This window comes from Hyaloscypha bicolor, assembly GCF_002865645.1.
Source record: "Hyaloscypha bicolor E unplaced genomic scaffold K444scaffold_10, whole genome shotgun sequence".
Classification (NCBI taxonomy): domain Eukaryota; kingdom Fungi; phylum Ascomycota; class Leotiomycetes; order Helotiales; family Hyaloscyphaceae; genus Hyaloscypha; species Hyaloscypha bicolor.
In genome coordinates this window covers 1,870,201-1,883,574 of record NW_020194512.1, presented here as the reverse complement: position 1 = coordinate 1,883,574, position 13,374 = coordinate 1,870,201, and the positions used below count along the sequence as shown (strand labels likewise).

The following is a 13,374-nucleotide window of genomic DNA, read 5'->3' as shown; positions in this document are numbered from 1 at the left end:
TTTTAGACGTTACATACACACCCAAAAAGAGCTGTTTACCAGACCAGGTCTTCAGCCCAGGGACGTGATAAAGCATCATCTCCTGTGCAGAGCGTTCTTGGTTGCTAAACATTTGGCCTACTTGATGGGGAAATTCTCCACTCATTAGTGACAGGTCACGGATTAAGTCAATCAAAGCAAGGCTCAGTAAGTCGCTCGAGGACTTGACTAAAGTGCGATCTTTGAATTAGAGGTCATCTCAAAATTTGAGTGATACTAGAAGCACAATCTTCCCATTCAAAGTGACAGCCATGTAGAAGCTCAAAGGAATCTGAGGAAATGCACAAGCTAGTGAAGCCAACTAGTACATAGAGGCTGTTCAAACCTTGCGTACCGAGTTCGAAACCTAAGAAAAACAATCCATTCTGGAGATATCGACTTGGATAGTCCTTGAGACGGTTCTGAAGGCAATGGTTGTCCTGGCTGAAATAGCAAAGCTGTTGCAGTGTATTTGTACTTCACGACCAAATTCACTCCCGTTAAAGATAAGCTTGGGATACTAGGTAGAATCCCGGCGCCTAATGAACCCCCATCCCCATGGACAGAAAAGCAAAACTCATTTTCAAAATTGCCACTATCGTAAGTCAACTTGAATATTTCAGCTACTTTCTCATCCTGATGTTTTCTGCATGGTCGCACTATACATTGAAAGTCCTCACCGTCTCTTTCTGAATTTGATACGTGTCCCAATGGATTGAGGATGACAAAAATGCGTGCCTCTCCTTTGCCCACTTCGAACCCTTCCCGTGAACTTCGCTATACCACCGCATTAGTCTACTATTGATGGTCTATCTTGGAACAATCTGGCCATTATGTATTCCCCTCAATATCCAAATGAGCGTTGGTCGAAATTATTAGATGGCTTTCAATATTTCGTGAGGTGTTTTGAAACTTCTGGGACATATGCGAGGGATGGTTCGAACATCAAAATGAAGCAATTCAGAATTTAAATTAAGTGCCTCAGTCCATAACCAGCCTTCCCCTGAAGCATATTCAGGACCCCCAAGGGAGGTACTTGTTTAAAAGCGACTTCTTCAACAAGCCTGTTGTCAGCAGTCATAATAATCGGCGAGAAACCCCCACCCCATAAAAAGAGGGGCGGTACGAGATTTGTGACCCCATGCAAGACTCTTGAGGCGATTTCTAAGTGAAGTACAATTTCAGCAGTGTTGTGTGGTGGGAGTTTGGCTGGAAATCTTCCTCTGACCTTGAGATCCTTGAGGGAACGAATATAGCCCATGGGGTGGACCACAATTGGGACAAATTTGAGAGGTCAGAGTTAGTAAATATTAGTATTTCCCCCCAGGACATACAAGTGGAAAGAGTTGAGTTTGCCTTTCCTCATCTATCAGCCTTTCAATGTGCTCCATCTCACAACTTGCGTTCGCTCGTGTAAATGAGAGAACCGAACCGTTAACCTATGATTCAGGACCCATGTGGTAGTCAGATGGAAAGCTGAACTTTTGCATTGCCCCTCGCTTTATGGTACGCCTAACTCGAAATGTCCGAAAGCCCCTCAGATTCCTAAACATTCAATGCTCTCACCTTTTGAGCCCCTCATATTATTCTGAGTGTCCAGGTCTCAGATCTGTCACGGGATTTTCAAGCTACAGTACAATGATTTTCCCAATTAGGTTTCGGGCATGAGGAAAGAGCTCGCACGGCTCCGGTCTCTAGCCCGCGAGGAGCGAACGCTATTTATTTCAAAACTCGAGTACTAATGTTCCGAGGCTCGCACGCCGTCTTGGCAGTCTATACCCCGGATGGACGGAATGCAACACGGGGTCAGAGCCTGTACTGTTGAAGTGACAACCTACACACCGAAATTCATAATTTAGAGCCGATTTACAAAATGAAGGATCTAAATACTATATCTAGAACCTTCCCAACCCCCGGCCTTTCAGTGTGCCATTAGAACATCAAAAATATAGTTGGAAGCTAAGCAAATGCAGAGGATTGTTGGATTCGAAGATCGACCGGAGAAAGCGCCTGAAGTTGTTCGTGGGTTCGTGGTCGAGGAGGAGCAGTGCTGTAATTAAGAGGAGGAGAATGAGTGAACGACATGCAAAAACAAGGGCAAGGGCTGAGCAGGCGACTCGATGGCACAAGAAGAGTAAAATGCGTTCAGTGTATTCCAGGAGTGTGCCCAACCATTAGCCATGTTGAGTGCATTCGCTTTGCATCTCAGCATTTCAACCGGCGAACTCGCACGCCAAATGCTAAGCAGGAGCTGTTGACTTGGAAGCCCACACACAAACGACCCAAGGACTGTTGACGAAAGGTATGAAGGCGGAATCAGTCGACTTGGGTGATCCTCCGATAATCACAAAGACTATCTGGCCTCCAAATACACTTAAGCACCGCCGTGAGAACTCGGCGCAACACGAGGTCAAGCATCTTAGACTCGCAGAAGATATGCCAACCGACTTATCTCAATACGGAGCCTCTAAACGCGAAGAATAAACAGACAATATAGTTAAGATCGAGAATAAAGCCTGGGCCGAAGCATCCCAAATCCACGAGTTCAGGCCGCGGAGCCAGAAACTGTGAAATAGAGTGTTGAGGAAGATATCTGCGGAAAGAAAGAATATGGAGATTCTCTCTAAGATGGAAAGGAAAAAAGACCATGAGGATAAGTCAAAGGCTAAAGTACAATTAGGGAGAGCTCGAAGGTTATTCCTGGGAGAAATGCTTGAAAGATCAAGAAATAACCCCCCTCCCGCCTTGCTCCTTAATTTCCGACTTCAAAGGCGGCGGCCAGTGGATGATCCAGCAAATACACCCAAAAACTTCAGTATCTTGTCAAAGGGCTCAAAATTTCAATCTGGACTTTGGTAAAAGTTGGTGGGCTTAGATTGGACGATAGAAGGTTGATATGGTCAAGGATGTTCTTCCGCCGAAGATCGGCGGTGCTGAGAGAGCTCTAAGCTCTAGCACAAAAGGATGGCTAGAGATGCAAGATAGGAGGCTGAAGACGTCTGTGTCAAGGAATTGGCACCAAGAGTAGAGAACTCTACAACTATGTGGAGAACTACGGGAGGAGATTAAGTGCCTGATAGACGGGTCAGCAAACGAGAAGACGGCTCTCAAGGGGCGTATACGAGAGAGTAAAGGGACTTGGCGAATAGGCAGAGGACCTCGAGTGAGAAAGAGAGGGGAAGCACATAAAGCGTCAACTGAGAGGTGCCGCAGTAGGACTCCAAGTAGGGTTGGCTCTTATGTAGAAGACGCAATAAAGATTGGGGGCAACGACGTAGCACACGTGGTATCAAGCCAAGGTGCTACAACCAAGGGCACCAAGGTAGTGATTTAGACACCACTGGAGTCATCGAAGGAGAGGGTGATGAAGTGGTCGCGTATACCAGGAGGATCAATGTCATCTGTAGAAATAAAAGCTATTGGTTATGCCGAGGCATGAAGGCGATTTAACAGATCGATGGAGGCTGTTGAATCAGAGAAGAAGACTAAACAGAGAATGCAATAGAAGATTAGATAATGAGAGCCACGAAAATGTGGTAGAGCGCCAGGAGATCAAGCGCTAATAGGATTCAAAAGGGCGTCAAGGAGATTAATGAAGGGAAAACTGGAGATCTGCATTCCACTACTGTTGCACACGAAGCCACAACAGGAAAAGTAACGAGTTCGTCTACATATCAACTTGCGAGAGGGTTGCCACGCTCACCCTTGGCCACAAGAACGTTTGTCTCTGATGCCCAAGCCCATGCCCATACCCAGAAATCTCAAATCATCTGCGTGACGAGTGCCGGTACTATTGAATCCGTTGGTTCATCACAGGAACTTCTGCAATTACTTATCTCACAACACCGACGTAAAGGTGGACTCTTTTTGGGGTGAAGGATTCGAACCTCCTCTTGTCTGCAAACCTCCGAATGCAAACACTTCCACAATCCGCTCGCACTTCACCTAGGGTGGTAAAATTTGACAATATGATGCCTCACCACGCTGGGCGTGGAGAGTGCGACGGAAGGGGCGCGCGCCTATCCTCAATGCGGACTACGCAATAAGACAGTTCGTCAATCTGGTGGCAGTTGCACGAGGGGCGACGGTGGTTGGCAGACACCCCAGAAATATCTGGTTCGTTCTCCGAGGCTGCAGTGCTACGGGCATACCCGGTGCGGTGCGGGATGGCTGCGCTGGTGGCTAGCATACTAAACTTTCAATATACACCAGTTGGCGTGCAACGACCAACTACCGCTCGGAAGCCCCCATGCACAATCGCCATTTTTGGCCTTCCACAATGGAAAATACAACGGGGTGTACCGTTTGCGGGCACTCACGAGCCTGGATCAATTAATCGCAGCCGCAACTGCAGGTTTGATACCGCCGTCAAATGAGCCAAGAAAGGACGAATTGTTGCTCTGGTGGGACGACAGTTTTGTGCCAGACACGGCCCGGTTCCACCGCAAGTGGCGTAACAAATCATTATGCGGGATCAAGGGCGTAATAACACATAAAAGCTTCCCAAGCGGTGAGTTTGCTCCATTCAGCCGACTAAACGAGAGGCGATTAATTTACCGCATCTTTGAGCGCGTTGTGGCATCATATCAAAATATTACCGCCGCTCGCAAGCGCCATGAGGCATCATATTGTTAAATCTATTACTACTGTTCTAGGGAGCTAGATGATGACTTCCAACGATATGCCCGCCTTTTTGGTATGTGCTCCTGCCCCAGTGACTGTTGATAGTGGGCAGATTTTTCAACAAGAGCTCGTGGAGGACTGGGCATGATGCTGAATGTGTTCTAGATTGCCAAGATCAAATGCAGGCAAGGCCAGTTTCGACTAAGCAGGTGAGAAGGAGCATCATCAAATGATGGGAATGAGGTGCAGGAACAAGCTGAAGGGAACAGCAGAACAATTTGCCAACACATGACTTGATGTTGTTCGATATCAACGTGCCTTTTACTGCACACTGGGTGCGGAAGAGGTGGACTAGCACAGTAATGAACCTACTGCGGCGTGTCATACGCTCCTCGCAAGAATTTGTAACTTTTTGTCCCGTCTTAGGTGCCAGGAAGAGTCACCGTCGTGTATTCTATCCGTTCAAGCGGTGCTTCTCGGTGAAGGTGTCGTGTTTCAATTGGATCCTATATCGAGCCGCTTGTAGTTGTGTGGCGGCCGATGATCCAGATACAGCGGGGCGGTTGTAAATTGTGAAGGAGGCTCCAATAAGTACAGAATCTTAGCTTAAAGGATGCAGCTTGGCAGTGGGACAGTTGCTAGCGAAGTGTGCTCGACCCGTTCCCTGGAAGTAGCAATTCTGACCAGGAGAAGAGTTTTGCGCCGGTGATGTTGATGCTAATGTTGTTAACATGTCACCATTGACTTCCAGGGTGGGAAGGTAGGGAACTCCAACCTCAAAACACCCCACACACCGACCATGTTCAAATGCTAGATCTTTAAGAGGCTCTGCAACGGAAACAAGATCGGTGAGGGGGACGACCTGCTAGAGATGACAACGGAGGATTGGGGTTCTAGCCCAATTACAACCTTAAACAAGTGTCTGAGACAAGCCAAATCGCGGAGGCGCCATCTCGCCGATGCACCTCTAAGGAGGTGAAGTCTCATGATATCGTAGTGGGAACATATGGTCGGAGAGGTTTGAGCAGGCAGCTGCAATTGAGGTGACAGTGACTCCGCTTGCTCCAACGAATCGAGACAAGTCTACTATGGTTCCAAATTGGCGGAGTGAGTGGTCAGCCTGCGTTCGAAGGCGGAATCTGAAGGAATTCCTGCCATGAATAGGCAGATGCAAGTTCTCCAGGCAGGAATCTGAGATTCAAGCCATTTCTGGCCTGACAAGATTATCCTCAGTCCTGCAATCCGCGGGTGTGCCTACCCTTCGCCATCAAGGGATGAGCCCCTCTGGAATACATCTGTTCGAGACAAACTGGCAGGGGTTGGGTGGCTCTACGGCAACGAGAAGAGCTAGCTGTTCGACTTGGAAATTGCGAGACTGGTCATGGTTTCTGTACAAGGAAATGGGGTTTTATTGACAGCAATAAATCCCCATGTTGCGAAGCTGACTGCTTGTTTCTCCCATCTGATAGGATTTAAGGCGGCGCGCCGATCGCCGATCGCATCTAACGTGGATGTCTTCTGGCATCTGGCATAACAGATGACAATGGTTGGGAGGACGAAGTGGCCTATCGGATGCGCGATAATGTACGCATACGTAGGTACGGCTCTGCCGGCTGGTGGCTGTTGAGTTTGATGTATGTCAACCGGGCAAGGGAGAAGGCGTGGCGTAATTCATGAGATGGAAGGAACAGTGCTTTCTTTGCTCCTCGATGGAAGTAGAGAGGCCCCTTCAGTGTGCGAGCGTAGGTTGTCTTCGATCTACGGGAGGGCCCGCTTTCTGACTATCATAGTATCGTTGTTTGCCAAGACAGCTCGCGAAGAGGCATAGAACGCTGCTCCTGCCGAGCCTGAGAGGAGCTTTTGAGATGCATGTTGACGCAAATCGTCGGGAGGGTTGCAAAGTTGTGCTCCAGGGTTGAAAGTATGGTGGAGGAGGTTAATGTGGGGAGGCAGCTGGTCTCGTCAGATTTACGTAGCAGGGGTTGCCAATGCTTGAGTAAATCGGAGCTTGCCGCGATTCTCCGAGTCTGAGAACTACGACTTTTGAGGCTGCGGGGACCGCGGCGAAGGACGTCTTGGGATGGACAGGTTGAAGGTGGAGATTAAAGCCTAGCTGGCGACAAAACAAAAGTGGCAGGAATTCTGGGCCTTTACGCTCGGGGGCACCTGCCACCTCCACACGAATTCTCTTTGGGAAGTTGCATCGAAGGGGACCATAACAACGACGGAAAGGAGCGGCGCAGGATTGAATGCGTTGGCGCTGGGAGCAAGTCTTAAAGTGCAATATTCTCTCGCATTTCAGAGGAGGAGCAGGGGATTGCCTCCGATCCTTAATCTTTGTATACTCAATGGAGAATCATGAAGAGGCGGAGCGGTAGGGTCAAAACTCAAGGATAAAATCTAATTGCTTGAACGGATAGGCAGAGGCGACCTCGGATGGACGCAAACAGTGGAGGCTTTGAAAGTTCAAAGCACTCAAGCAACATGTCGTTTGATCGAAAGAAGTACCGCCGACATCAAAACAGGCTTTGGAGGCTCGATACACGAACCGCAAAAGCGGCACAGATCTGGAAACCGAAGAGTCTCCGGATGTCCAATTGGCAGCAGAAGAGAGTGCAGGTAAGAATGGATTTTTCCTCTAGCGCTGAAGGATTGACCAGAGATTCGGCGCCGCAACTCAAACAAGAATTCCTGTAGGCGGCCTCGTAAGAGACGAGTCTACTTTCGAATCCGACCAGGACCGGGAAAAGAAACATCGAGAGATGGACGAACCAAAAGGCTGAGGTCAAGAAATCAAAATACGCCATCGACAATCACAAGCAGGAAGAGCTTGCAAAGCTCCGACACGAGAGCGAACTTGAGGATGCCCGATATAAATTAGAAGATGATTTCGACAAGAAGCAGGCGGCAGAAGCCGAGAAGTCTAAAGATGTGCGACAATACGAAGCTTTGCAGAAGGAAGTTACGGAATTGAAGGATGCGGCAGCAAACGAGGAAGCGGTTCTCGAGCGACATGTACGGGAAGTCGATGAGAGCAAGGATCTACTTGAAGAACGGATTGAGGATATCAAATCTGAGGGAGAAGAGAGTGTCCGTAGAATCGAACGTAAAGCTTCAGAACTCGAGACTTGGAGTGCCACAGAAATAGGTGATCCCTTGCGGCCCAGGCAGAGAAACCTGCCGGGCATGCGAAACTGAGAGCAAGCATTCATGATAGCACGCCACACAGCATGCTCCTTCGAGATCAGACTTCTTCGGCGGCATCGTATATCTTTGCTTTGGTACTCGCGAAGCTATCGAGAGGGTTGAAGAGGGCCTGTTCCCGTGTAGGCCGAGGTCCACAGAGAGTATAAAGAAGATTCGTAATCAGCTCTTCTGAAGCCATACGTTTGACAGGCTACTCCAGGGGACCTACTGTTTCTACCTATCCGACCGCATCAACGAAAGGACGTCCATCGTCAAATCCTCCATGTCTATCGTGAGCCGACCGACGTTCTCTTGAAGGGCAAAAGGAGCTTCCACCGGGTTCACTGATGATGTATCGAAGCGATCGAGCGATGAACGCGCACAGTTTCGATCTCGCTACTCGCGACAAAGCGACTCCATAGTCGGTTTTCGGGTCCGACGGGGTTCTGTGCATGTGACTGTTCCAAGTGCCCTGCCTCGACCTCGTTGTATGAACGAGTCCGGGATCCGCTGAAACATTTCTGCTCAGAGGCAGTTTGATTCGACCAAGATGGATAGGACGTCCACAGCGATTAGAGCCACTGAGGCATCTCACCTCACCCAGCCATCGTCAAAGCAGGGTAGAGCAGTGCCATTTGCCCAGCCGTGGTCGGGATTTGGGTGTTCGCATTTTGCAGCGGGAGAGGTTGAGCAACAATACGAGGGAGGAAGGAAAGGACTTGTCAGACATTCTGTTATTAAGCACACAATATCAGCAGTGATCCTACTAGGCCGATGCAAACTTTGCCTTGAACAGGTCCATAAGACAAGAAAAGAGGATCCATGGGGACAAGAGAGCAAGACGCGAACTGGGGGAACGAGAAACCCGCAACAGTGCAGCACCTACGATGGTGATTAATTAGATGAGAGAGCCAACCACAACAAAATTTATTACCATCCTCGTGTTGTGAAGAGGCTTCCCAATAAGCAAATCTTTAGCGCATGACAAGATTGTGGTACAGAAGGGATTTCGTTTGAGCATTGAAATGCGGTGCTGCCGTTGTGTCGCTACCTGTCTTGCTGGGTTTTCGGCTTGAGTGCGAGTTCGAGGGTGTTGATGGAGAAATGGAGAAAGTGCCACAATGTCACGAGAATGAGCATGGGCGTGCGTGGATCAATCCTCCCCACAACAACATCGGTGTGCCCTAGTAAATTAACTCTGCCTTAAACCACCAGCTGATGCCTTACGGCACAAAGTCCGTGCTTGCGGTGCATTCGCGAATTCGAACTAGCGCCATTTTTGTTGTTGCTTCGCTTGTCAAAAGTCACGCTAAAAGGTGGTTGATCTGGTTTTAGCGTGAAATCGTCTGGAGTACTTAACTTCGACTCCTGCCCTCAATCCTTTTCTTTCTTTCTCCCACCATCAACACAAGCACCAACCACGCCCAACCACGCATCCATCCAACTTCATCAGCTTCATCCAAACACCTTTTACGACTTCCACGTCCATTAACTTCCAACCACTTCAAAATGCCTCCCAAAGCCGCAGCAGAGAAGAAGCCCGCCTCCAAGGCACCTGCCTCCAAGGCCCCCGCCGAGAAGAAGGAAGCCGGCAAGAAGACCGCTGCGACTGGTGACAAGAAGAAGCGAACCAAGACTCGCAAGGAGACCTACTCTTCCTACATCTACAAAGGTACGAATCCATTTCCTCGAAGTCGCGTCATTTTCCAAGCATTTGGCGCGTCCACAACATCACAACACGGCCTCTAATCCACTTCACCTTCACCTATCAACATCGAGTCGCGTCTTCCATTTCAAACATTTTGCTAACTCTTCAATTGCAGTCCTCAAGCAAGTCCACCCCGACACTGGTATCTCCAACCGCGCTATGTCGATCCTGAACTCCTTCGTCAATGGTATGCATTCCCCATCTACACCGCGCACCCATTTCCAGATTACTGACGCGGTTTTCAGACATTTTCGAGCGTGTCGCAACCGAGGCCTCGAAGCTCGCCGCATACAACAAGAAGTCCACCATCTCTTCCCGAGAGATCCAAACCTCGTATGTTTCTCACCTCCGCTCGTTCGAGCCCCTGCTGACAATGCGCACAGTGTCCGACTCATTCTCCCTGGTGAACTCGCAAAGCACGCTGTTTCGGAAGGTACTAAGGCTGTCACAAAGTACTCTTCATCCACGAAATAGGCTTTCCTTTTTGGGTTTTTCATAAGGTGTCGGATTTGCTTTGGCTTTGGGTCATCTAGCTTGATGAGGCTCGAGTGGCTCCGGGATCTTCGGGTCTCTTTTAATGCGTTATGGATGGTCTGCTTTTATTGGGGGCAAATGTCTTCACGGTCTGCTTTCGGGGTACGTGGCTGTACAATAAGTCTTGAGAATAGGGAATTCAAGAGGACAATTCAATGAACATCAAAAATCAATAACTCGTCTTTCAATTGCCTTGTGATTTTTGATATGCAGTTGTCTGACACGCGGGCAGAATTACGCAACCCGGAACAATGTCTCATTCATTTCTATGGAGCTTGCTACACCTTCGTAGGGGGATCGTTAATTGCAAAATAATCAGACATAGGAACCCCTCGAAAAGCTGCAAATCGATTAGCCCAAACCGGCTTTCGTGGTCTTAACAACATGCGAGACTGGCTGCAGAATGCCTTTGTTGTTGAGAGCACCAAGAGCCGTGCCTGAGCTCCAGCCCATCTTCTCAAGCATCGCCCGGCCTCTGTTCTCAGCTCCCAGCTCTGGTGCGGATGCACCCACAATATCACCGTCTCGATAGCTGACTGACGCGTTGTTGAAACCACCGCTTCCTTTCACGCGTTTGGCGCCAGCACCAGATCTTCTACCACCAACATCCATCCGGGGAAGGAAACGACGGCTCAGTCTTTCTTCAACGGCGTTGAAGTTACGCTCCACATAGACCGAGGTGCGCGTTGTTCGAATCAAGATGGGGAATCGATTGTTGCCGGTTCCAGCAGACTTTGATTTCATGTGGAAAGCATTTGCAAGCTCGTGAACAACCTTGCGGTCTGCTTTGTCCATGGGAGGTAACGAGAGCCTATCAGAATTAGTCAGAAACCTAATCATTCACAAATAACGAAACTCACGTGGTATCGTTGCCCATTAAGAACTTCTTGATCTCCTCCTTGACGACATGAATTCCCATTCCCTCCTTGTACTTCTGCTTCAAGTCGGGCTTGCCATTCTTGCTTCCAAGTAGACCTTGTGCTCGCAGTTCCTCCCGTTCTTGCTTTCTTTCTTTCTTCTTGATTCGGTCGTTGTCCCAAGCCATTTGCATTGACGCTTCAAGTTCCGAGTCTGAGAGATCAAACTCGAGCTTTCCTCTACGACCCTTGGGCTTCTTCTTCAGACTTGGTCGGTCAAAATCCATCACATCAAATCCGTCATAGGCATCGGCTAACAGACTCGCAGGAGGGAAATCGCCTCGTGCCCGCTGAGACCCTACACCCCTTGGTTGTCTCCTCTTGGACGGAAGCATTATAGGTGTGAAGGAAGTTCTGGGGAACTCCGAGTCGTCTCCCTCCTCTCCATCAGCCTCTTCGTCAAATAACATGAGCTCTACAGAACCCATTCCGAGCTCCTCTTGCTTGGCCAAGAGTCTTGCAATTCGCTCATCGCTCATGAGCTCAATCTTCTTCTTGACCAAATCAGCCTCCTCGTCCTCGTCCTCGTCCTCATCAGCGACACCATCGACACCTTCGTCATCAGAATCACTTGTGTCATCGTCACCATTATCCTCAAACTCAGCCACAAGTTTCTCCTCGGCCTCAAACTTCTCGATGTGTGATAAGGCGGAGAGACTGGTCAATGTATTGACAGGAATCCATCTGGCGTCATCAACTGTTTGATCTTCCCACACAACGAGATACTGTACGCCTGTCTGTCGATCTCTTTTGGATAGTATGGCCAGCACATCTCCCATTACTCCATCCGAGGTGCTCAAATCATCGAAATCACAAATGTCAGAGCGCTCCCAACCAGCTTGTTGTGGCTGTTTGGTCGTTGCCAGGGCATCTCCAGAAGAATCTCCGGTTTCTCGCCAAGTGTCGTCTGCTGAGCCACCCAATTCATGTTGATTAAAAGATCCGAGTATTCCATCATCCTGATTATCCATATTCGCGATGTAATCAGCAAGAATTGCGTCCTCATCGGTCTGTTTCTTAGATGCGCCACGGTTCTGTCGATTGGGATGGCCTCGTTGCTTGTAGCGCTGACCATCCATTTCAGCCGACGATGCTTCAGCTAAGACCTCTGGCGGGATGGAAGACTCTTTGTGGCGAAGCACTTCCTGTAGCAGCTCCTCTCTCTCGTGAATCCTATCTTCAACGATCCTGATCTTCGCGTCTATGGTGCTTGTCGATCTCGTGGCTTGGGGTGCCTTGGAAAGACCTCTCCCGTGCTGATCTCGTCCACGAAACAAAATCACCTCCTCGCTGGAATTAGACGGGGTTGGAGAGACGGATCGTAGGCGAGGGGGAGGAATGTCAGTGTGAATAGGTTCGCCGCCTTCAGTGTCAACGACGAAGTCGGAGAATGTCCTATTCTCAGTAGAGCATTGGATATCAGCTTGATCAATCCTAGAATCTGACGCTTTTTGAGCATCAGCTGAAGATGCCGAGAAATGGACGTCTGTCTGGGCCTCGTCCGTATTATCGGGGGTAGTATCGGAATCCAGGGTCATTTCCGCAAGAGCAGTTTCTGTGTCCTTTGGTTTCGTTGACTCAAGAGTCCCGGCACTGACAAAGTTCACCCTTGTGTCCCTCAATCGTCGATCCGTATCCCAGAAAGATTGGTGCCGCTCCGTATTGCGAGCTTCCTCCTGCAATGTGAACCCTGCGAGTGCGTCAGCTTTTGAGTTCCAATCATCACCACACCAGATGTTTATGCTGGCTCTTACCACCATGTCCTCTCCTGGGCGATTCTGTGCCATTAAATTGACCACCGCGAGATCTACCGTGGTGGTTGCCCCGCTGCGCTGCTTTCTTGGTACGTGGCATCCTAACTGGATCAAACGTTCAGATCGTCAAATCATGGGTGGACATTCATTCCTCTAAGAGGAGAGGTAGTTCGATGGATTTGGGGTGGTTCCTCTTGCGCAAGCGTGAGAAGGACGACGCCAGTGAGTTGCTTTGTACAATGTTTGGCCAAACAATCTCGTCAGGTACAGCTCGCTAACAGCCTTATCGCCGATAAGGCGACAACAAACAGAATGCCATCATCAATTACACCAGCAGTGGTGATCCTTTAGTTTCTTGGGAAGCGGCTGTTACTCGTTAGGCAGCCCAGTGCTGAATTCTAAATGGAATTCGAGAACTCATCCTGCTTCCATGAAAACCGTGTATTCTAATGTGCCATCAAATCCAAAAGCGTTGTGCAGCCTTGCCCAGAAGCAGGATAGAGCTGATACGCCACCTCAAGCACCTCAAGCGAGAAACCTAGTGACTGGGTCATCGGCAGCCTGGCTGTCTCTCTCTGTAAGCTTCACGCGTGAATGATCGAGTGCCAGAGGGGTCATTCAGAGAACCCTCGAA

At 49.2% G+C, this 13,374-nt stretch overlaps 3 protein-coding genes across 3 annotated transcripts; 2 read left to right on the top strand and 1 right to left on the bottom strand.

Annotated features, from left to right (window-relative positions):
- Positions 1-7,125: 7,125 nt before the first annotated feature.
- On the top strand, positions 7,126-8,115 carry K444DRAFT_689720 (uncharacterized protein; the record flags this gene model as incomplete). Its single annotated transcript, XM_024887752.1, has 3 exons — positions 7,126-7,260; positions 7,339-7,346; positions 7,380-8,115. 3 exons carry the CDS (start codon positions 7,126-7,128, stop codon positions 7,837-7,839), a joined length of 603 nt encoding a protein of 200 aa, XP_024744079.1. The 3' UTR covers positions 7,840-8,115.
- A 1,323-nt stretch (positions 8,116-9,438) lies between these two features.
- On the top strand, positions 9,439-10,009 carry K444DRAFT_514177 (histone H2b; the record flags this gene model as incomplete). The annotated part of the gene is made up of 4 exons (XM_024873536.1): positions 9,439-9,499; positions 9,651-9,722; positions 9,781-9,868; positions 9,919-10,009. Coding segments are annotated over 4 exons (312 nt in total), but the record flags the coding sequence as incomplete, so codon positions are not given.
- Positions 10,010-10,420: 411 nt separating this feature from the next.
- On the bottom strand, positions 10,421-12,840 carry K444DRAFT_623378 (uncharacterized protein; the record flags this gene model as incomplete). Its single annotated transcript, XM_024882274.1, has 3 exons — positions 10,421-10,880; positions 10,930-12,676; positions 12,741-12,840. The coding sequence occupies 3 exons, from the start codon at positions 12,838-12,840 to the stop codon at positions 10,421-10,423; spliced, it is 2,307 nt and encodes a 768-aa protein (XP_024744077.1).
- Positions 12,841-13,374: the final 534 nt, after the last annotated feature.